The following is a 25,383-nucleotide window of genomic DNA, read 5'->3' on the forward strand; positions in this document are numbered from 1 at the left end:
CCCCACCCCCCGATGATTTAAGAACCCTATATAGGGTCTCTGTGACTCATAATTAGCTTGAAGGCAGTAGGTTTGGTGGTAGTCCCTAAAGCTATTGTGGAGCAGAGGTGTTTAGAGAATCCCAGGTTAAAAATGGAAGTTAAAAAAAATAAAAATAAAATGAAAATGGAAATTATCTGAACGCCAAGCTTTTGTAGGGCTCTTTTGTAGGGTCCCTCCGTCAGCAACATTTCAAGGTAGAATCACTTCTGAATTTTGTTAACACCATGACCTCACTTTGCCCATGTTAAAGAAAGATACCAACTAGAAGCAAAGCCACACTTGAGTGTGAAGCTGGCTGCATGTGAGATGCCGTGCCTCTCCTGACTCTAACCTGGAAGTACATTTTTTGAGATGAGGTGAATACTGCATACCAGTCCACTTAGGTGTGCTGTCTTTAGAGTTAGGGTCCACAAAGCTGGTGTTCTTTCTCACAGATGCTGCTGCCAGGCAGGCAATGGTTTAGCAAAGTGGTTGAGAGGGCAGCTTTGCTGATCTGCTCACAGTCACTCAGGGCTCTGATCTGGGGCTGTGTTCCCACCAGTCTGTTCCTCAGCTATCCCAGAGTCAAATTGGGGATAATAACAATACCTCCTTCAAAGGATTGTTGGGAATATTAACGGATGAATGCCTGTAGAGGGCTCCGAACAGTGCCTGACATAATGAAAACGACCCTTTTAGGAAGTGTTGGGAATTTTTACTCTCTTTGTTCTGATGTCTTATTTATTGGTCAATACTTTGTGATTCAAATGGCTTTCAGTAGGTGCACTTAAGTGCCTGTACATATGAACAACACACACACACACATATATATATACACTATATATGTGTGATTTATATACAGTACACACATATGTATTCACACACATTTTATATAACACACACGTTTATATATAGTCACTCCATTTTGATTTTCCTCCTTTAAAATGGGAACTAGAAAACAACTTCAACAAATACACAGGATAACCAATAATCTATTGATTTTAGTGTTTCAATATATTTTGCTCCCAATTTAAAGAGAAAGACACTAGTATGAGTCTTACAGTTCTTCAGCTGTTAGCCATCACCACTTATTAGTCTAACCCTCTTTTTTCTTCAGGCTTAAGTAATACCCATGTTGAATCATAATAAATTTGTTGAGGCTTGTCTACAGTTAACACTAAAACTTTGGGATTTTAGAGAAACTTAACTTCAAATTGGCATGCTAGACGTTATCATTTGCTCTAATTACAAAGACAGCCCAGCTATTCAGTTGAGTTCCCCATACTTCCTCGATTTAATAACCGACTTCCCCAGTTTGTGTAACTTCCTGGATGCTTGGAGCTGAAATTGTTAGTTTCCATCATAATAAGAGGTGTCACATGTAACAACTAAAAGCCTCTGCTACAGGGTTGTGTTTTCTCTTCCTATGAATTCTACCTTAAAAACCAGAAATCTTTATGGCTGAGAGTTGTTAAAACGGACAGTCATAGATTGCTGGCCATCACAGAAAATGTCCCTGTGCCTACCTTCTTACAACTTGTCTGAACCACCCCCCAATGCTCTCTGGAGGTAGAACTTCTACAGATGAGAAGTTTCTCTTCCCTTTCGAGCTTTGTTACTACCTTATTTTCTTAATTACTTAGAATATGGCTCTTATACAGTCAACAGCTTGTCCCTTGGCCTACTTCTCACCACAGTTTTAACCCACTGAGATTATAGTCCCTTTACATCCTTTTTTCTTTTTAGCAGTTTCTTCCTAGTAATGACTGCCCTGTTTCTAGATAATATGCTTACCCAGGTCTCTTTTGAGTTCTAAATTTCCAGACATTATCTGTTGACTTTCTATATATCAGATCCAGTGTTCAGCCGTGTACATGCATGTAAATACATATACATACAAACATATACACACACATGCACCCTCTCTCTGCTCCAGGGTGCTGTCATTTTTCCATTACTATTTTTGTTTCAATCACTGAGCAGTGTTAACTTATGAATATATATGGATTTTATTATTGGCTGAGCCTACTACTTAAGTGATCAGGTACCCTTTCTTGTACGTTTGATCCTCAGGGTCAGCTTGAAACCACCAGCCGTCCCATGGGAGAAAGACAGGGCTTTCTACTCCCATAAACAGTTACAGTGTGGGAAACTCACAGGGGCTGTTCCTCCCTGTCCTGTAGAGTCAGTATGGACTTGATGGCAGGAGTTTGGCTTGGGTATTGACCCAGACTTGCTGAACCATCTCTTTAGACTTCGACACCTATCCCATTTTCTTATCCATATTTTTGGGTTAAAAAAATTTTTTTTACTCCTTCATTGATAACATTCAGAGGAAGAAAATAAAAACATTGTGGTCTTTCTTTTAAAATTTTCATCTCAAAAGTCTGCTCTCTTTTAAAAGATTATCCCCTTTATCACATTTCCCCTCACTTTTAAAAAAAATCATTTTATTGGGGGCTCATACAACTCTTATCACAATTCATACATACATCAATTGTGTAAAGCACATTTGTACATTTGTTGCCCTTATCATTCTCAAAACATTTGCTCTCCATTTAAGCCCTTGGCATCAGCTCCTCATTTTCACCTCTTCCTGCTCCCCCTTCCCTCAAAACCCCTTGATAATCTATAAATTATTATTTTGTCATATCTTACACTGTCCGATGTCTCCCTTCACCCACTTTTCTGTTACCGTCTCCCAGGGAGGAGGTTATATGTAGATCCCTATAACTGGTTCCCCCTTTCGACCCCACCCTCCCTCAACCCTCCCTGTATCGCCACTCTCATCACTGGTCCTGAAGGGATCATCCGTCTTGGATTCCCTGTATTTCCAGTTCCTATCTGTACCAGTGTACACGCTCTGGTCTAGCCAGATTTGTAAGGTAGAATTGGGATCATGATAGTGGGGGCTCCCCTCACTTTTAAGACTTAAATTTTTACATATGTTTGATAGATTATACACTTATTTGTAAGGTTTAAAATTCAAAAGGTGCCAATAATATAGACTTAAGGGGTTTTCTGTCATATTTAGCCCTTTGCCACTCAGTTACTCTCTTCAGAAATAGCCAGTTTCACCTGTTGTTGTTAGGTTCCATTGAGTGGGTTCTGATTGATATTGACTCGATATCTAATAGAATGGAACACTGCTGGGCCCTTTGTCATCCTCACAATGTTATGCTCATTGTTGCAGCCACTGTGCCAATCCATCTCCTTGGCAGTCCTCCTCTTTTTTGCTGACCTTCTACCAACTATAGTGTTCTTTTCCAGGGACTGGTCACTCCTGATAACATGTAAGAAGTATGCAGATTGAAATCTCATCACATTTGCTTCTAAAGAACATTCTGGCTATCCTTCTTCCAAGACAGATCTGTTTGTTTTTCTGACAGCCCATGGAATGTGCCGTATTCTTTGTCAACACCACACTTCAAGTGTATTCAATTCCTCTTCAATCTTCCTTATTGATTGTGTAGGTTTCCCATATGTATGATCATACTGCCATCAAGTTGATTCCAATTCATAGCGACTCTACAGGCCAGAGTAGAACTGCCCTTTTGGGTTTCTGAGGCTGAAAATCTGTACGGGAGCAAGAAAACCTCCTCTTCTGCCCCATACATAGACGGGGATTGAAGATACCATGGCTTGGGTCTGGTGTACCTTAATCCTCAGAGTAACGTGTTCACTTTTGAATATTTGTGAGAAAGGTCTTCTTTGCCCAGTGCAATGTATTGTTTGATTTCTTGACTGCTGCTCCCATGGGTGTTTATTGTGGATTCAAGTAAAATAAAATCCTTGACAACTTCAGTATTTTCTTCATTTATTGTGATGTTGGTATGAGGAATTTTGTCCTCCTTTATGTTGAGGTATACTCCATACTAAAGGCTGTAGGCTTTGATGTTCATCTGTAAGTGCTTCAAATCTTTGATTTCAGCCAGTGAATCCTCTAATCCTCCTGCCATGTTTTTCATGTAGCCCAGCTTCTCAGATTATTTGCTCAGTAAACAGATTGAATAAATAGGATGAAAGAGTACAATCCGAACACACACTTTTGCTGATTTTAAACTATGCACTTTCCCATCATTCTGTTTAATGACTACTTCTTGGTCTATGTACAGGTTCCTCCTGAGCACAATAAATTATTCTGGAATTCTCATTCTTTGTAGTTATCCATAACTTATTATGATCCATACGGTCTAATGCCTTTATATAACCAATGAAACACAGGTAAACATCTGCTTTCAGCCAAGATCCATCTGACAACAATAGCGATATTCCTTATTTCACACCAGCTTCTGAATCCAGCTTGAGTTTCTGGCAGTTCCCTGTTGATGTACTGCAGAAAATGTTTTAAAATTATTTCCAGCAACATTTTAATTATGCGTGGTACTAGTATTGTTTGGTAATTTGTGCATTCCGTTGAATCACCCTTTGTAATAGGCACAGACAGGGATCCCCTCCCATCAGTTGGCCCAGTAGTTGTCTTCCAAGTTTCCTGGTGTTGCCTTTGTTGGAGCATCTCAGTTGGCATCTCGTTAACTCCTAGAGCCTTGTTTACATGTCCCTTCAGGAAAAGTTGGACTTCTTCCTTTGGTACATCCGTTTTTTTAGTATATGCTGCTTTCTGAAATGATTGAACATTAATCAGTTAATTTTGTTACAGGGCTTTGTTTATTCTTTCCATTTCCTCAGTACCTTCTATAGCTTTTCAAAGATACTTCATGAGCATGGGCGAGGGAGATTCAATAAGTTTATGGAAAAATCCCCTTATCTTTTAATTCCACTTTTCCATGAACTTTGTGAAGCCCCCTCGTATTTTCTCCCGTACAGAAATACATGTGTGAAATAAAGTACACACTGTTCTGCAACTTGTTTTGTACTTCCCCAGTAGGTCTTATAATTCATTCTACACTAGTACTTTACAGTTACATTTAAAGTGTATTATTTTTATATTGTTTTCTACCTTTCTCACCTAGTCTATAAACCTAAAAGGGTGGACATGAGCATTTTCCTTATATTTTTAATAAAGCCTTTATTTATAATTCACATACCACATAATTCACCTACTTGAATGTACAATTCAGTATTTAGTAAAGTCACCCAGTTAGGCACTGACACCATAATCTACCACATTTTCATCCTCCCTTTAAAAAGAAACCTAGTCATTCTGCATTTCTCCATACCTCCACCTACCCCCCAGCCATAGGAGAACCACTGAATCTACTTTCCGTCTCTATTTTTGGCCTATTCTGGACATGTCGTGCAAATGGAATGATAAGATACATGTTTGTTTGTGTTTTTATAGATCTGTTGGCAGAAATGCATGCGCGATAAGGATGTAAGTGACTTTCAGGTTGATGTGGGTATTTGGGGAGGGGAAGGGTGTTAGCTGCCTGGGGAAATTGAGGCAGGTTTGTGTTTTCAGGTAAGAATGGCTTAGTAGGTTTCTGGAATAGGGCCAGTTAGAACAGTCCCTTAGAATCTGACTTTTTTCCAGTGATAGAAGAATACTGTCTAAAGTGGGACTATTGTTATTGGGTATCATTAAGTTGATTTTGACTCCCGGGGACTCCATGTGACAGAGTCAAACTGCCTTTAGGATTTTCTGGGTTATAATCATTACAGGAGCAGGTCATCAGGTGTTTGTCCGTCACAGCGACTGAGTGGGTTTGAAACACACACCTTTTTGTTAGCAGCTGAGGGCTTACCTGTTGTGCCACCAAGGCTAGCTTACGTGCTCCTAAACTTGTACAGCAATCACTGAGCCGCATGCTGAGGGGCCGACTCAAAGTCAGTATTGTTTCAATCAGAGTGCTTTCTGGCTTTGTAATGAAAGCCTTTGCAGTGGGGGTGGGGCAAGTATTTTACAAAGTGACTGCCTTTGTTTGGATATGTGAAGTACTTTTAATATTTTTCACTTGGTTAATTTGCCTATTTCCTACACTTTGCCCACAACAGAGGTCAGAATGCTTTTATGAACACTTGCCAGTGGGATCACCTTTGCTCTCCATGTAGCTTATCTGTTGCCCCACATCCTGAAAAGGCATTTCCTGTCATCAGAGCTGCAGGAGGCATCTCTCACACAATCATTTGATTATCACCAAAGGAATTGATGTGTCGTGCTTCCTTGAAGCCTGTGTTGGCCCAGTGATTACCCCATTTTCTGATGACAAAGGAATGATCAAGTGTGCGGAGCCAAAGTTTACATGAAGGTTATGGCCATTCTTCCTCTTGTCAAAGTTCAGAAAACTTTTCAGATCAGAAACAAAAACAGCCCCACAAAATCACGCTCCTTTCATTGTTACTGGGTCTTAACTATCATATATGATGACCTTCACTGCTTGTTGAGTTAAGGAAAGAACTGCCCCTTCTTCCGGGGAGTAAATCCACAGGTGACAAATATAGTCTGGGCACCATTGGGCAGTTGTCTGTGGAGCAGACCAGCCGAAAGGAAGCCATGACTGATAGAATTGGGATGGTGGGAAGCGAAGAAACTATGGCTTGCTATTGGCAACCTTGTTGTAGATTGGGAGAACTTAAAGCTCCTTTGTGGCATTATAGGAAAAGCAAAAGAAATCTGGCTTGGGGTGTGTGTGTGTGTGTGTGTGTGTGTGTGTGTGTTTTATCTGAAAAGGGATTCCTTTGGTTGAAGATTTTTTTGTTAAGTCCAATCAACTCTCGAGCGTGGAGATACAGTGACATCCAGGAACTCAGAGAATGACGTTAGGTCTCTTCCTTTTCCTCCCTCCCTCCCTTGCTTGACTCGCCTCTGTGTAGGCTTTCTCCACATGATGGCCTCTGGCAACTCCAGGTTAATAACTTCAACAGAAAAAATAGGAGCTTCTTTTTTTCAGTCGTTCAAGGAAGGTCGTAGGATTGAGTCCCATTGCTTATTTCTGAGCCAGTCATTCTGGTGGGGATGAGCTAGAACAATCCTAATTGATCATCCTGGGACATGCATTTGCTCTGGAGGGAGAGAAGGTGGTTGGCTAGCTCCACTCATGGGAACCTTGGTGGCATAGTGGTTATGAGTTGGGCTGCTAAGAAGTAGGTCTGCAGTTTGAAACCACCAGCCTCCTTTTGGCCGGTGATATTGATTTTCTCCATCATCTCTTCCCACAGAAGTGGATGGTTTAGTTTGTTTGTATTCCATCTGGCAAGGTCCACATCTATCGTCACCATTTTTGTTGTTGAAAAAGTCTTTGTAATGAAGAAGTTCTTGTTCTTTCAGAATTCTATCATGTGATCTTCAGCTTCATTTCTATCACAAGGTTATATTTTCCAACAAATGATCTCTTACTCTTTAATTTCCAACTTTTGCATTCAATCACCAGTAATTATCAATGGATCTTGTTTGCATGTTTGATCAATTTCAGACCAAAAAAGTTGGTAGAATTCTTCAATTTTTCATTACTGACTTTAGTGAATAATAGTTGTATTAATTGGTCTTCCTTGTAGGCATCTAGATATCCTATCACAGATAGCATTGTACTTCAAGATACCTCTTGAGATGTTCTTTTTGGTGAATGTGACACTATTCCTCTTGTATGGTCACCCCTGGTATAGTAAACCATGTGATTGTCTGATTAAAACTGCCAATACCAGTGCATTTCACCTCACTAATACTTAGGACCTTTATCGTTCCATTTCATTTTTTATGCCTTTCCATTTTTTTTAGATTCATAATTCAGACATTTCAAATTTTGATTATAAGGGATGTTTACATGTTTCTTATCATTTTGAGTCATGCCCCATCAGCAAATAAAGGTCGTGAAAGCTTTCCTCCATCCACACCATTTAAGGCCAACTCTCCATTGATGAGGCAGTTCTCCAGTTTTATTTTGAGTGTCTTCCAACCTAAGGGGCCTGTCTTCTGGCACTAGATCAATTCATCTTCCATTGCTATTCATAAGGTTTACAGGGACTCATTTTTCAGAAGTGAACCACCTCTTCCTTATTCCTCGTCCATCTTAGTCTGGAAGTTCCACTGAAATCTGTTCATCATGGATGCTGCTGCTGGTATTTGAAATACTGGTGGCAAAGCTTTCGCCATCATAGCAACATGCAAATCACTGCATTACAGCAAACTGACAGATGACTGGGGAGGGTAATAGGTACACAGATGTCAGTAACAGCTCTCTGCTAAAAACTAATGAGAAAATAGTCATACATGGCCTAAGGGGGCGGACTTTGGTAATCGAGTTTCAGAGCAATGTTGTCAAAAGGAAATCCATTTTTTCCCCTACTGATTTCCATTATAAAGCGGTATATTCCTTAAAGAAAAAAATACATTCTGAGTTGGGTATGTATGGTAAACAAGTATTTATGACAACGACAGATCAGTAAAATATAACAGGCCTTGTAATTTACCAGTAAGAAGTGTCTGCCAGAATTATAGCCACTATCCACCCATTCACTGCTCCCTTGGGTTTCTTTTAGAACTTGGAAGCTGCCTCTGCCCCTCACACCCCCCCCCTTTAGAAAACAACTTCATTTCCTAATTCTTAAGCCACAGATATTTTCTTTCCTATTTGTGGTTGTTCCTTAACTCCCCCTGGAACTCTAAGAGCTTCTCCATCTTTTTACTTACAGCGCGAACTGCAACTCTTATTTCACATTTTGCCAACAGGGAAGCTGTCATTTAGTTTCTGCCACAGAACTTCTGCTTGTATAAAACCAATGACTGCATTAAAGGAATGCATACCTTAGTAACACATACAGAGACTTCTCATATTTTGGGAAAGCAAAGGAAAAGTGAGCTGGAAGGGAAGGAAAGAGGATGGGCAGACAGGTGCAGCCCTCTGTAGGGTCAGGTACACCACCTTCCTGCCTCATAGATGTGTGAATGGAACTGAGGGAAGAGGGAAAGAATAATCCAGATGACCTCCAAGTCACACGCTACAACAAATGAGCAGGAAATAGAATCTAGACTTTGTCCTGCAAGGTTGTCAAATGTGAACAGGAGATTGGTAAATCCAGATGTTTTGGTGAGATTTCTTATACCTTCTAGTTGGGGCTAGGAGGTTGAAGTAGCGAGAAAGAAGCAGTCTCATCCTGGATATAGTTAAACTCTGTATTTCCTCCTTAGTTGCTTCCCACCCCCTCTCTTTTATGTAACGTTCTACCCCAAGTAATAGAATTTATATTTTATGGTTTTGAGACCCAGGCATTTTATCCTAGTGCTGTGTTAGGTTATACAAGCTTGCTTGGGTCTACAGTCAGATGATGCATGTAAAGGGAATTGGCTTGGATGGGAGAAGGGACCAGAGAGTCCTAGGGAAGAGAACTCAAGAGTAGGATTCACCCTTTTCTGATTATTAGGAAACTTCGCCATAAGCTCTTACGTCTAATACCAATCATGCCTGACATGCTCTGAAAATTGTTCTCTTCACTGGCAGTCTTACAGAGAGAAACTACACTGGGGTGGAGAACTAACTGCAGCCTGGCGAGGGGATAGCTTACTGCAGTGCTTCCAGCTGACAGGTTGGCAGGGACAATACCAGGCACAGAACTGAGACACTCAGAATCAGAGAGTTCCTAGATGGCTTTCAGGCCAGTCTTTTCCCATCACTGTGTGAATGAATCCCTGCCATGATATGTAATTATCTAGTTTCTGCTTGAAGAGTCCATAATCCACAGATAATAGTATGTGCTAAAGTGACCTTGCAGTCACATAGGGATGGGGCCACAAGGAACCAAGACTCTGAATCCCCAGACCCAGGTTCTCCACCCCCACCCCTCGCCCCCTCACCCATCCCGTACCCCTCGGTTGTCTCTGAATAAAGGGCAGCCCTTGCTGGTAGAATTATAGAGGAGAGTTTTGTGTTGCTCTGTTCACCCATTACAGCCTGTCTGGGTCCATCGACTTATAATCCTAAACAGTAATGAATCTTTTCATTTTCAACCACAGGGGCTGCCCTACTGGCAGATGCATACCCTGAGAAAATCTTACTTGGCCTTTTGGCTCAGTATGACAGTAGAAAGGATAAGCACACGCCAGAGACCAGAATGAAGGTCGGGGAAGTCCTGATGCGAATTGTCAGAGCATTGGGTAAGTTTCTTTTCTTTCTTTCCTTTTTTTTTTCTTTGGGGCATGGGGGTCCCCTGCTGTAAGATACTCCAGGGCCTGGGTAAGTTTCTTGTCCGTTGGTCTGGGAAGGGGCCGGGGATCAGTATGACTTTGAAACCAAAGCCTGCACACGCGGAGGCTTGTGGTGAAAGTATTAGGTAGCCAGAGGCAGAACTAAGGGTTGTCCCTCCACATGCCAAGGCCTCCCTCTCCCATTACAGGAAGTTGAAAGCTGCTTAAAGCTGGAGGGCTTGCACACATTTAGGTCTTTGAGACATGAAGCTGGTAAACCTGGGTGGGACCCCATCCAGGTCAGGTGGGCTTAATTCAGCCAATGGGGTTAACCAGTACCGATGACCACGCCTCCCAATGGAGGCCCTGAAAAGCCAGAAGTTTTTCTCTCTGGCTCTTTATCCCAGTGGCTGACACCCAGTGCAGCACAGCTGGGCTGCGGTCCTGCGCGTTTGTGCCGCTGCTATCCTCTATAAACTCACTTGGATCACAAACCAGGCTTTGGTGTGAATTCTTAATCACGAGGAGTCAAGGATCGAGGTATATTTCTCCCATGAGAGTGACCTAACGAAAGCATGATGGGGCCAAGTTAGGGGGTTGCAATGCAATTGTCTCTGTTTACCGCTTTAGCACAGATCCAGATGCCAATCTAAGAGATTGGCAGCAATCGTGCCCATTTTCCTACAACTGTTTCTCTCTCCCTCTGGAGCTATTTTGAGACCCTGATTGCCAATGAAGTTGGAATTAGTTGTGAGCGGTGCATTAGCAATCGTGAGGAGAAGAATGTCAGGGGAGGAAAGGTGGTATTAACGCTCATCAAATGTCTGTGTGTCCAATGGTCTGCATTTATAATCACCACGGAGTTTCCCACCACTGGTGTTAGACCCATTTTATAGATGAGGAAACAGTTGGCTTAAAGGCCTCTGGTAATTTGTCCAAGACTCAATCAGTTGTTAAATGGCGGCAACACCAAGAATTGAACCCACTGACTTGAAGGAAGTTGCTCTGCCCTGTGCAAGCGTAGAGTAGTAGGTAGGAGCACAGGCTCTAGTCACACTGCCTGGGTTCAAATCCCAGGCTGCCCCTTCGGAGGTTTGTGATTGTGGGAGCTTCTTAACCTCCTAGTACAGTTCTCCCTCTGCCCTACTGGGTCAATTGTACGTCCAACTCGAGAAGGAGCCTTAAATTAAGGCAAGCCACTCATTCAGATAAGGGCTCAAGGCATACAGTATTTGAGCCAGTCAGCTGCCATGGTGAATTTTGAGAAGTCAGCTATGTTTGGGGGCTGTAGAAAATTCTCACTGTGCGTTTCCTATATCAGATTGCTATGAGACATAACTGTCAGTACTTTGTCAGTACAGGCCGGCATAGCTTTGGTTTCAAAATTGCCCCACTCAGCTGGACTTCTGTCCTTTAAGCTAGATCAGCATCTTATATATCCTTGACTTTTTAGTAATTGTCTTCTGTATCCACTAGCATGTCCCCTAAGGCAAAAAGAGAAGAAATTATCTCAACTTCAGTTTTACTGATTTGTCTACGAGCTATTGTTAAACTGATAAATCTTGGGGAAGATTTTAGAAAACAAACTAGCTTTTTGTCACTTGTGCCAAGAGCACAGAGTGAATTCTTCCTTTTCTTGCATTTTAAAGAACTTAATACGCTTTTTATGTAGCCATGCATCCTTTCTATTGATTGCCCTTCATTTCCCTAATGTCTGGGTAATTCTTCCATCTAAAGAGACAGCACCTAGATCTCCAACCGCTTGCATCCACACTTAAGACTGATACTAAATTTTAAAAAATTTAATTAAATATAAATATAATAATTTTTGTACCTTCTCTTTGAAAAAGGCAATCTTTTTATATCTGCCTTCACCTTAAATTCGATTCTGAAACACACTACAGCAAGTGTACCATTTGAGGAAATTGTTCTCTCAAAGTAGACGTTAAAGTTAAGCTTCAAGTCTCACAGGACCAACTGTAGCCTCTGACTTCTGTTTGCATGTGTCCCTGGGATTGTCAGACCTGAAAAGGAATGTACACTAGGCATGGGTTTCCTTTGTATCCCTTAGCAGACCACTATTGTTGGGGGCTGGACACTGAAAAGGTGTGTTTCTCAATCTTCATCAAAATCATTTCCTGGGTGGGAGTGATAGTGGGGGCAAGATGTTGGGTTGAGTGGGAGAGAAGCCTCACAACATCCTCCTGTAATTAACCCAAACCTCCAAAACAGTCTTCTAGCATTTCAAAGCAAATGCCATCAATTCTCAAAGTTCTAATCTGTGTGTAGACTGCCTTTCCAAGTATCCAGCTGTAAACATAGCCTTAGCTTAACTGCTCGTTTCTAAATTCCCATTACCAAGTTGTTCAGGTACATGGAGGAGGTGGTTTGTTGGAATCCTTTAAGTGAACCTAAAGCCCATTTTATGACATAGCCAGTAGTCTTAGTTGTACTAGGGAGTGGAAATCCTTGTGAACCCTCACTTTGTGAGATCTTCCTAATAAGTACCCTCGTTCCCTTGGCCCAGGCCTTGCTCTCTCCCCACCCCCCACCTCTCCCATCAAGAAGGGTTTGGTGGGAGAACAAGGCCTACAGGTACCAGCTGGGTTCTGTGCTTTCGCTTGGCATCACTTTTTGTTCCCTAAACACACCCTGCCATTAGACAGGAGCCCTTTCTCTCCATTGAAAAAAATCTACATAACACGCACATTGAACCAAGTATGCAGGACACCAATTTTTAAAAGATTATTTTATTGGGGATTCTTACAATTCTTATCACAATCCATACATCCATCCATTGTGTCAAGCACATTTGTACATTTGTTGCCATCATCATTCTCAGGACACCAATTAAAAAAAAATCTTTTTATTGGGAGCTCTTACAGATATAACAATCCATAATTCAATTAGATCACACATCATTGTACAATTGATGCCGCCATCATTTTCAAAACATTTTCTTTCTTGAACTCTTTGATATCAACTCCCCTTGATCCCCTCTCTCCCCTCCCCCCCAGGAAACGTTGTTACTATATTTTATTTATTTATTTAGCTGTATCTTACACCATCCACTGTATCCGTTCACCTGCAATTCTGTTATTCATTCCCCTCAAGTGGGGTTATACAGTCATCATTGCTATCTGCTCCCTATTCCCCCCACCCACCTCCTCTCTTCCTGTACCCTCAGGGAATCATTACTCCCATTTCTATTTCTAAAGGGTTTATCTATCTTGGATTTCATTCACCGAACAATCTTAATTATACAAATGAACATTTGCATGTCTAACAAGATTAATGGGATAAAACTAAGACTGTAATAGTAAGAGGAGGAAGTATTGAAGAACTAGAGGATAGTTATATGTTTCATCAGTACTATGCTGCACCTGGATATGTCATCCCTTCCATGTGGCCCTTCTACGAGGGACTGTCCATTTATCTTGGGTCTCCATTTTGTCCACGCTCCTTCATGTCAATTTTATTGCTTGTTTTTGAATTTCTGATACCTACTCCCATCATACCTCATGATCACACAGGCTGGTGTGCTTCTTCCTTGTGGTGCTTGTCTGCTAGAAGGCCACCTGTTTAACTTAAAGTCTTTAACAACTCAGATGCCATATCTTTTGATAGCTGGGCACCATCAGCTTTCTTCACCACATTTGCTTATGGACCCATTTTATCTTCAGTGATCATGTCTGGAAGGTGAGTATCATACAATGCCACATTACTAGAACAAACTGCTCTTACAGTACACCTATTTTAAGAGCATAACTTATTGTTTTTTTACGTATTTACTAACACATACATCAAGATTTAGAAATTTCGTTTGCCCCCCAATCTTGACCTTCCCCAACAGTAAGCACTGTTCTTGTCATTCACTTAATTAGATCGTTCTTGAATCTCATTTTAAGGAGATCAAATCCACATGTTTCCAGTGAGCAAGTGGTTAGCTCTAGATGTTTGGGTAGATTCAGGTCAAATTTTGGGAGGCCAGAATATTAGCTGTACTGTGTACTTCCTGGTACATAGTGTCTGCTTATCTCACTATTGTGATTGATTGATGGTGTTTCCAGCAGGACAGATCCATTGTAAAATTTCCAAGCAACCTTTCTCTTAGTGATTTAAGAAGTCACTGATGATTGCTATCTAGAGCTGTTATTTCATAGTAGTTACATGTTTTACAGATTAGGAATCTGAGAAGCGAAGAAGGTTATTAACTTGCCTAATCACAGCTAATTTATGGTTGATCTAGACTGTGAATATATGCAGTCTGACTCCAAACCCAACCTTTTCCCCATCCTGAACATTTTTACACATCATTAAACATCTTTTTCTTCTCATCAATACAAGGGGCTCAAAAAGTTTATTTTTCCATTCCATTTTTCCACAAACTTTTTGAAGCCTCCATATATGACTGTTTTCCATCGTCCCTATAATGGTTACATTTGAATGTAAAAAATATTCTAACCAATTAACTTAGAAAGACTGCTTCTGTTTTTCACTACTATGAAATTTTTAAAAATCATTTTATTTGAGTCTCGTACTGCTCTGATCACAATCCATACATCCATCCATTGTGTGGAGCACATTTGTACATTTGTTGCCATCATCATTCTCAAAACATTTTCTTTCTACTTGAGCCTTTGGTGTCAACTTATTTTCCTCCCTCCGCCACCCTCCTACCATAATGAATTTTATTGGAAGGAATATTCTTAGAGCTGAATGTTTGTGTAGATTCATGATAATCTCTTAAGGAAAAATTTCAAAGACTTATTTATTTGTAAAATTGTATGCATATTATAAGGCAATACTGCTGAACTGGCTTCCAAAAAGATTATACCAATTTATATAAGCTGTGTTTGAGACAATTTGTTTGTCTGCATGTATCGGAACAATGGTATGTATTCTGTATATTATCACTTAAATTAATTTTTATCCATCAGATATATGAAGATTGCCATCTTGTTTTTAATTTTCATTTATGTGATTGAAAAGGTTAAGCATTTTTCAGTATATTAGCCAAGCTTGTGTGAGTTTGAGTGTGTGTGTGTGAATGACCTATAGCTGTTATTTGTTCATCTTTCTATTGGGATATTGATTCTGTTCCTGTTTTATAAAAGCTTTATATATTTAAAGATCTTAAACAATTGACATTTATGTTATAAATATTTTGTGATTGTTTACCTTTTAATTTTTTTACAGTATCTTTTGTCCTGATACACAGAAGTTTGAAATTGTTATGTAGGCATATATATCTTTTCCTTTATAGGTCCTCTCCTATGTAAAAGTTCTCCCAAACCAAGATTCCTTAATTATTAATGTACATATTTCTATCTCTACTCTTCAATTTAGAACATATTATGAAAGGATTTGGGTTTCATTTCTTTTACTAACAGATATATTTCACTTTTTTTATTATACTCATGGAAATTTTTTCTTAACACATTGTTAAGTTACCAATCATTCCAAATGTTTTTCCATCTGTTTCCTCTTATGTCCCATGTTGAGTCTGACAATAACCTGTGGACTACTCTATGCCATTGCATTTTAAAACTTCTTTTTAAAATATAACGGAGTTCAGATTCTTGTCTTTTCAGGAGGTGGTTACCTCTCCATTTTTTCTTTAAAAAATTTCAGACCCACTATTGTTAATCTTTATTATTTTATTTCTTTCTCTGAATTTTCATTTTTTTCCTGAACCAATTGAAGGTATGTTACAAACATGAGATTTGACTTGTTGTTGAGACTTTACTTGTTGTTGTTGAGACATGTTGTTGACACTTTACTCTTAAACCCTTATCACACTGGGAATTTTCTTTTAACCTGTAAATGTTGGGGTGCCAACCTGGCTCAGCTTCTCTTTTAGACAGAACAAATAATCTATGTATAACATATTTATTTCTATACCCTGTCACAAATAGAAATTGCAAGCTCAAATGTTCAATTTATTGTCTCGATCTGGGCAAGGCAAGAAGTTCCTGGGCTGGGAAGTGTCACCAGGCTAATGCAGTGTCCCTTTATCAGTGCCGTCGCTGGCTTCTTCAAGTCCACCCCTGCCATCCAGTCCATGCTGACTCACAGCGAGCCTGGAGGACCGAGTGGACTGTTCCTGTGATTTTCTGAGACTGTTTCCAGGAGGAGAAAGCCTTGCCTTTCTCCTGAGGAGGTGTCACATGCTTCTCCCTCAGAGTGACTGTAGATCCAAACTGCCAACCTTCCAATTAGCAGCTAAGCTTGCATTTGTAACCATCAAAAATGTCTCCATATATTTATTGCCAAATAGTCCCCAGGAGAAACAACTCACCCCTGGTTGAGAGCCACTGGTCTAGAGAAACAAAGAACTGTATGTGTTTCCCGACTCCTGTCCACATGCATATCTCACCCTCCCTCACTTTCACAAGCACTAAAGATAACAGAGAGGGAGTTGGACCAAAGGCTGACAGTGAGACTCTGGTGTAGCCAGACCTTGGTGACATCACTGTGGATCTAGGAGGGCCTTTTATTCCCTCGACGCACACACGCAAGAGCTGGTGCTTTCGAACAGCACTGGCTCTGAGCTAGCTTAGAACTTGTTCAGAGCAGTTAGTGCTCTTCATAATTAAAGAACAAGATAAAATAAAAGCAAAATAAAGAAAAGTTGACCAAAAAAAAAGTAAAAGAAATTCTTTCTTAAAATATTAATAAAGAAGAAATTTTTTAAGAAAAAAAAATTAAAGAACAAGTCTGGCTTTTAGAGGGCAGCCATCATTTACAGTGTTGATGAGATCATCAGCAAGTTATGATAATGTGCATACTAACACATTTCAGAACTGTATATCTGTATATGTTTCCCGACTCCTGCCCAAATGCATATCTCTTCCTCCCTCATTTTCATATTTACCATGTACTAAAAAGCTCATGGAGAAGGAGTTGGGACAAAGACCGACCGTGAGATGGGTTGGTTTACTGGTGACAAAAAGCCTCTGGTGCAGCTTGACCTAGGATCTAGCTAGTAACTGGAAGGCTAGCAACTCATACTTTGAAACTTGTTCACATTAAAGAAATTCATAAGAGACCAATTTGTGAACCAAAAATCAGTTTATTAGTGTACAATGAAAGGGTATATCTATCTGGGGGTCAGATTAATACATATTGACTCCTTAGTAATACTTTCCTGGTATTATTGTACTCACAGCATTTAATTGGTAATGGGAACATTGGAATTGAATACATCTTTGTGGATATTTCCTTTTGTGATGCCTACCAGCTTTTTCCTGATCAGATGTAGACTGCTCTCCTTTCTCACATATGCCAGAAAGCTGGACAAAGACGACCCAGTTCTTTTTTTCTCTAGACTAGTGACTGTCAACTAGGGGGTGGGTTGCTTCTCCCAGGGATGATGTGGCAATATCTGGAGATATTTTTGTTTGTTATAAGTGGAAGCACAGTTACTAATTGAGAGGTTGGCAATTTGAACATACAGCCACTCTGAGGGCGAAAGATGTGGCAGTCTGCTTCTGTAGAGATCACAGCCTTAGGAACCCAATAGTTCTGCTCTGTCCTGTAGGGTTGCTATGGGTCAGAATTGACTTGACAGCAACAGGTTTGGTTTGGTGTGATTGCCAGTGGCTGGAATCTAGTGGGTAGAGACCAGAAATGCTTCTGCCCTTAGTACAACGCACAGGACAACCCCCTACCACAAAGAATGATCCAGCCCACCATGTCAGCAGTGTCACAGTTAAGAAACGTGCTAGAGTACACGTGCATCTATTTACAACATCGCTCAGATGTGCTAGTTAAATCCAGGGCTGACATTGGATGAATGGTGTATAATGGACTGGAGTTGTGCAGGGCACCACTTTTGAAGTTGTCCTGGTGGCTGCCTATATTTTAGGGAGATTTTGAAAAAGTATTTCATTCCTTTCTGTAATGTGTAGCAGCTTCTGCATCTGGCTAATCTCATCTACTTTATACCAATCTGATAGCTGCTCTTTTAGTGGCTGTCTTTTTCAATATCTGCTCAATATAAAAGCGTGTCCTTGTTCCAGCGTGTGAGCACCACTGATTACGTAGACCTCACACATTGCCATGTGTGGGCTCAAGAATAACAATTGTGAGGATGGCCCAGGACTGGGCAGTGTTTCCTGCTGTTGTACATGAAGTGGCTTGAGTTGAACCAGTTCAGTGGCCTAGCAACAACATTCTTTTCTCTCTTTTTATTTAACCTTCCTTCTACCTTTAACAGACCATAATTAATATGAACGGGAGTCTTTCTTATCTCTAACATTACCCCTAACATTTAGGAAATGTTTTATGTCCTTTGCTAACATTTATTTCTCAGTCTAAGGAAAAAGAGAGAAAAGAAACGAAGTTGCTTTTTATTTGAACACAGCTTTCATTTCAATCCCCAGCTTGGGTCAGAAGGCCTTGGTGGAAAAGCAATTTCCGCTTCTGCCCACAGTGGCACCCCAACATGCTCTGAATTCTGATTTGGTGTCTTGGTATTGTCAAGTTCTAACTCATATCAATTCCTGCCTTATTTGATTACTCTTTCTAATGCTCAGGGTTGTTTATTGTGTTCTTAATTTGGGGGTTAGGGGTTTCTATGTAGTTTCATTCAAAAGCCTTTTTTTTGAATAATTGTACTGTCCCAATTATCTACAATAGCCACATGTTACTGATATAATTAGGGAGGGGTAAGGTTACATAGATTGTAAGTTACACTTTGAAGGGAAAAAAGAAGGCGTGAGGGAGAAAAGGAGATGGAGAGACAAGAGGAAGGAGAGATCTGTGCTAAAACACTGCCATGGGTCTCCTCCTGCTCGTAGTGACCTTGCAGGACAGGAGAGAGCTGCTCCATCGGGTTTCCAAGACTAAATCTCCACAGAAGCGATAACTACATCTTTCTCTTACCGAGAGGCTAGTGGGTTTGAACTGCCAGCTTTTTGGTTGGCAATTCAATGCTTAACCCACTATTCTACTGGGGCCCCCTGGAACTAGACTTAGGAGGATGAAGCACAACAGTATCTTCCTGCAAAAACTTACAGTTTAGTAGGAGAGGTCTACCAGGGGGTACCCAAGAAAAGCAGAATTGTGCTGGGTGGAGCAGAGCTTTCATAACATGTATTTTTTCCTGCTAGGCAACCATCAAGCAACTTTCTCTGAGTTAGTGCACCCAGTGGCATCGCCTGGGAAGGTTCTCTCTGGTCACAGGGCATTTTTCATAAAAGCAGTTTCACGCAATCCTCGTTTTTTGTGATGGCTGATTTAAGAAAACAGCGTGCACCTGTGAAATTTTGTTTCCTGCTTAGGAAAAATGCTGCAGAAACTGTTGTGATGTTGAATGCAGCTTACAAGGACAGCACTGTGGGAAAAACTCAAGTGTACGAGTAGTTTTCTCATTCCAAAAAAGGTGAAATGTCAATTGATGACAAGCCTCGTTCTGGTTGTCCACCAAATTCCTGAATGGATCAAAATGTCAACTGGTAGTCCACTTGGAGTTTGTTCCACCAGGTGACTCTTCATCAAGCTTTCTAATTAGAGGTTCTGAAAAGAGTGCATAACAGTGTCTGATAAAAAAGGCTTGATTTGTGGCAGATGGGGAACGGATTTTGCTACCATGACAGTGCACCTGCTCAGGCAGCCATCTTAGTGCACCACTTTTTGGTTAAAAAACAGCATGCCTCTCTTGCCCCATGCATCTGACTCACCTGACCTCATCTCGTGCAACTTCTTTTTGTTTCCACAAATGAAGAGGGACATGAAGCAACAGTGATTTGAGGATGTAGGAGAAGTGAAGAAAAAGAAATGAGGGAGGTGCTACTAGCTATTCAAACAGATGAATTTGAAAAATGTTTCAAGAGTGGAATTGCAGAATTGACAAATGTATATTAAGTGTAATGGAGTGTACTTTGAAGGTGATAGGTTTTGTAAAAAAAAAAAGTTTAAATACATAGCTTTGAAAAAAACATTCCTTTTTTGGGGGGGAGGAGGGGGCGTTACCCCTGTGTACTTCCATGCTCTGCCCCTGGCAAGAGAGGCCTGTGGCATTGTGGGATCAGCATACAAGAAATGGCCTGTCTATCATTTTTCGTCTGGACACACTGTTGTTGAATGTGGTGACTGGGGTTGGCTGCCGCTCCTCACCATTATCACAGCACAGCGGGTCAGCTTTTGAAAAATAGCTTTTGCCTGATCGTTTTCAGAGAGCTTTTCACCTCACAGCACAGGCTGGAATTAAGGTGAAAAGGTAGGTTGGAGGTGTGAGTAATTGGATACCAGCCTGGCAGCTTAGCATTCATAGATTTTGACAGCACTAAACAAAAGTCAAGGGTTAGAGTGTACACATTTTAAAAGGAAAGATTCTCAATGAAATTCAGAGGATCAAATGAAGTGCTTCCTGCCAAGTCTGGATAGATTAATATCAGTGTAGTTTAATTCAGTAATCATTTATAATGAAGTAATTTAGAAATGTCAATATGGCCAGCGTTTTAGATTTAAGTCTAAATAATTTTCCTCCCCTCTCGAAGGAATGTATAGTCTCTCCTCCTCCTCCCAAATATGATATGAATAATTTGGAAAATATTAAGAAGGATAAAAATAGTCACCTATAATTTCACTACTTGTTAGTAACCTACTCTTTATTTGCATTTTGATGTTTCCTTCTCATTGTTCTTTCTTACAAAATTGTAATTACATTGCTTTCTTTCCTTTTAACTGTACTTGTAAGTACTTTTCATGTCATTCAGTATTTCATAATCAATTATTTGGATTTCCAAGAATTTCATCTTACTATCTTTCTATTATAATACAACTAAGTTGTTTTTAGTTTCAGTGACTAATCATGGTATAGTGGGTTACTTGGCTTGCTAACCCGAAGGTCAGCAGTTCAAAACCACCAGCTACTCAGCAGGAGAAAGACAAAACTATTTATTCTTGTATGGATTTCATTCTTGGAAACCGACAGGAGCAGTTCTACCCTGTCCTATAGGGTCACTATGAGTTGGAATGGACTCGGTGGCCATGAGTTTGGGTTGATGATTCTTACACATCAATCCTCTGGGTGATTTCTGATTCTTAGGAAAGAGCACTACCAATTACTTGGTCCAAGTATCACAGGCCTTCATTGCTCTTTGATGTTAAGTGCCAAGTTTCCCTCCAGAAATGTGCACAGCTGCCAGCAGTGAAGTAGTGTGCTAATGTCTCCCAGAGAAAAACGATGCCATAGCTTCAGACTAACCTTTTAGCCTTGACCAACTGTCTCCAAAATGTCTACCTTTGCTCCCAGAATGCATCAAGGAACCTGGCAGAGAATGTGGGTAGGAGGAGGCAGGAGGGCGAAGAGGGGCCAGGTGGGAGTGTGGAAGAGTTGTTCAGATCAGGTAGTGCCTTTGTGGTGTACAAAGAACAGCACTTGCCTAATTGTTTTTAGAAGCAGAACTGCATCTTCTGTTCAGCAAGCCCAGGCAACTTCCAGTTGACTCTAGGTCCGAGACTTCACAATAGCAAGCCAAAGCCCTGTCACTCCTTGTGAACTGTTACCTGTAGGAAAGATCCGGACTTAGTATCTGATGGGGAGTGAAGGTGGGAATTAAACCTCAGATCTTTTCTGGTGTGTGTCGTGGCAAGTAGCAGGACACCCAGGAATCCTGGGCCAAAGCAGCTCATACTCCTCAGGTAAAAGGCACCTTTTCTCAAATTACTCTCTGTTCCAGGAAGAAGGTGGGTCCTGAGCTTTAGGGTATATTTCTAGCTCTTGAAACCAGAAAACAGCCTGGTTTAATGTGCCATGTCAATGATTTTCCATATAACTAATTTAATTTTTATATTTGGTCCCTCATTCACTTTGTCCCCTCAGAGTACATCCAAGTGATGACTAACTTGTGATCCTGGGTCACTGGCAGCCCGTGTAGCTCCAGGGCAAAGCCCATAATCCAATTTTAGGAAACCCATCATCACCCCAGAGCAAATTCAGCCCCAAATTCTCCTTCAACAATTACCATCTTCTAATCAGTTGTTAAAGGGGCAGGGGGCCGATAATTACATTTTGTTGAGCAGACTGCTATGAGTTTCAATTGGCGTGGCTTGGGAATTGAGGTGGGGAGAAGAGCTTTTAAACAGATGCGTGATAATTTTTGGCATCAATGTACACAATTTATACAGTTTATTCAATCCTTTATGGATAAACATTTGCTTTATTTTTTTTCTATATTTTTCTGTTGACAAACAGTGCAATAAAAGTTCTCTCTGTGAGGGGTTTCAGAAGTTGATGGGAAAATTCCATTCTTTTTTAGTTCCATTTTCACACCAGCTTTTGGAAGTCCGTTGTATATCCACATGTGCTAAAGCGGATGTTTGCTGGTTACTTTCCCCTTTCTTCGACTCCAAAGATAGGGGATTTTGGTTTTCCTTCTGATATTTACTGTGAGAAGTGGTAGGGCTTCTGAAAGTAAAGTACCTATGTTTGAGCTCCCTCCTTCTTAAGACTGAACCCTCAGGAGCTTTAACTGTCCAGCTGGGCCACATCCCACCTCCAGCAATTTGTCAATTGCCTTTCTATACATCCTCCAGTCTCTGGTTCCAGTGGGGTCTGCCCTCCGTACCCAGATCTGTATTCCCCTGGTTCTCAGGATGACAGCGTGCCCTGTAACCTCAATTTCTGATGGAGTTAAAAGATGTTCTTCATGTTCCTTTTGCTCAGCCTTTTTTCATTGTTATTGTGAGGGTGAGTGTCATGACTTACAAGCTCTTTATGTGTCAGAGCTGAAGCCCAAAGTCCAATGTATTGCTTTTTTGTTTTCATCAGTGTCTATGTCTTTGGTATGAAAGCCCTTTAAAATTTTTTTCCCCTAACAGAGGTCTTATACAAAATTTGTCCTTCTGTCTTTGACTAACTTCTCTCAGCATGAGTGACCTACGAATTCATCCATGCCGTGAGGTGATTCTAGTTTCATCATTATTCTTTAAAGATGCATATTATTCCATTGTGTGTATATACCAGAGTAGAGTCATCCATTTTCCTACCGACGGGCACTGAGGTTGTTTCATGTTCTTGCTATTATGCATAGTGCTGCAGTGAACATGATTGTGCATGTATCTGTTTGCTGTGTTCTTTATTTCTATAGGGGATATCCCAAATTGCATTATTGCTGGGTCATAGGGCATTTCTATTCCCCAATTGTTTGATGAAGTGCTGTATTGCTTTCCACAGTGACTCTACACTTTTACAACCCCACCAGCAGTATGTGAGGGTTCCAGTCTCTCTGTACCACCTCTAGCATTTCTTGTTTTCTTTTTTGAACTTTGCTGTCAATTCTAGGGTGAGATCCTATTTCATGGTTGTTTTGATTTGCAGGTTTAAAATGGCTTGTGATCATGAGCATTTCTTCATATGCTTATGGGCCACCTGAGTGTCGTATTTTGTGAGCTGTCTGTTTACGTCCTCTGCAAATAGTTTAATTGGGTTATTCATCCTTTTCTTATAGAGATGTTGAAGTTTTCTTATAGGTTTTAGAGATTGGTCCCTTGTCTGATATGCCATTATCTACACCACCACCACCACCACCCCACCCCCGCCCAGTCCAAGTCTGTAGGTTCTCTTTTCATTCTTTTGGTGAAATCATTTGATGCACATTTGAGGCCAGTGGATTATTTAATATGGTTCTTCTAGACAAAGTCTCTAAGTTCCACCAAGCAACCTTTTCCTGCTCGGATGTGGTAAGGTAGAGAAAGAGACTGATAGGATTCACCTGTGAGTTGTTGTGAATAGGATTCCCTGAGTCCCATCCTGCTGGGTATAAAATGAGCCTTCTGAGAAGCAGAAGGAGGGATCTTATTACCAGCAAGAGCCTGGAGTAGAGTGCGTCCACTGGACCCAAGATCCCTGTGCAGTGAACCTCCTGGATCTAGATGACAGCTACAAGATCAGAGCCAGAGCATGGAGCAGAGTGGTGAACTTCCCAACTCACAGAGCCAAGTAAAGCTGTGTGCCTTTGTGCAAGAGGCTAACTTTTGAACTGGGGTGCCTATGGACACTTTATTCAGGACGTGGACCTTAGTGCGTTTGGGCTGAGGATTACTGGAGTGGGTTGCCTCTAGTACTTAATTCAGGGAGCTGGATTTGCTGACTCAAGGACATAAATTGGGCGTTTATTAGCAAACCTGGAAGAACTTTGTAACATATCCAGATAAATAACTCAACCCTGAGCATTTCTTACTGGCATTATATCTTATTTAACGCCTTAATTAGCTTTTTAATCATGATTTTTTTTTTATTCTGTGAGTTCTGTGTAGCCATTGCAATAGTTATTAGAACCCAGAGAGGTAAAATTTTTATTTTTGTTAGGTGCCTTTGAGTCGGTTCCAACTCATAGTTCATGTACAACAGAGCGAAACACTGCCTGGCCTGGGCCAACCTCACAATTGTTCTCATGGTGGATCCCATTGTTGCAGCCACCCTGTCAATCCATCTTGTCGAGGACCTTCATCTTTTTCACACTCTCTCCACTTTATCAAGCATGAGGTCCTTCTCCAGGAACTGATCTCTCCTGACAACAGGTCTAAAGTATGTGAGACAAAGTCTCACCTTCCTTGCCTCTAAGGAGTATTCTGACTGTACTTCTTCCAAGACAGATTTATTGTGCTTTTGGCAGTCCATGGTACTCTCAATATTCTTCACCAGTACCATAATGCAAAGAAAGATAAAATAGGGAACATGAATTAAAACAACACTCACATAAGTTTATTTTTAGGAGATCACGGGAGCCTAGTCTGTCTTCTACGGTGTGCATGTTTTTTATTATGTTTGATAGAATATTCCATGTATGAGGGCCCGTAAGTTTGCTATTATTTTTCATTGATGATCTTTGTAATTCTAGAGTTACATTTCAGTCTTGAATCCATCTTGAGTTGAGTTCATTTTTGTAGGTGGTGTGAGGAATAATTCATACGTAAACTGAAATTCAGTTTTGCCAACATCATTTGTTGAAGAGTCTATCTCTTCCCTCTTTTAATGTGTTTCAATCTGAGTTAGTTTATTGTGCCAACCTGGCTGATAAACACATGTGGGGTTAATTGAAGGGCAGAGGGATAAATAGCTCGGTGAGCCTCACCTTTCTAGTTCTTGGGTTTCTTGCTTTGTGATGGTTGGACCAGGGTGCAGCTTCCTTAGCCAGTTCCCTTCTTCAGATGGCAAGGCTCATTTCCTGCAAGACATCCCCAAGGAGAAGCTGCATGGACCTACCCCGATGCAGCCCTGGGTGCTGGAGCAGCCATGTGGAGACCCCTGCCAGCGCTGAGATGCTTACATA

At 40.8% G+C, this 25,383-nt stretch overlaps 1 protein-coding gene across 1 annotated transcript in view; it reads left to right on the top strand.

Moving 5' to 3' along the window:
* TANGO6 (transport and golgi organization 6 homolog) overlaps positions 1-25,383 on the top strand; it is a gene marked incomplete at its 5' end in the record, with an annotated part of 202,259 nt that overhangs the window by 88,108 nt on the left and 88,768 nt on the right. Inside the window, one exon of the mRNA XM_045293918.1 lies at positions 9,929-10,069. Within this exon, the coding sequence (XP_045149853.1) occupies positions 9,929-10,069 (141 nt within the window). The remainder of the gene's footprint in view (positions 1-9,928; positions 10,070-25,383) is intronic.

This window comes from Echinops telfairi, unplaced genomic scaffold, assembly GCF_000313985.2.
Source record: "Echinops telfairi isolate 266 unplaced genomic scaffold, ASM31398v2 ScPeMD7_2291;HRSCAF=2852, whole genome shotgun sequence".
Classification (NCBI taxonomy): Eukaryota; Metazoa; Chordata; class Mammalia; order Afrosoricida; family Tenrecidae; genus Echinops; species Echinops telfairi.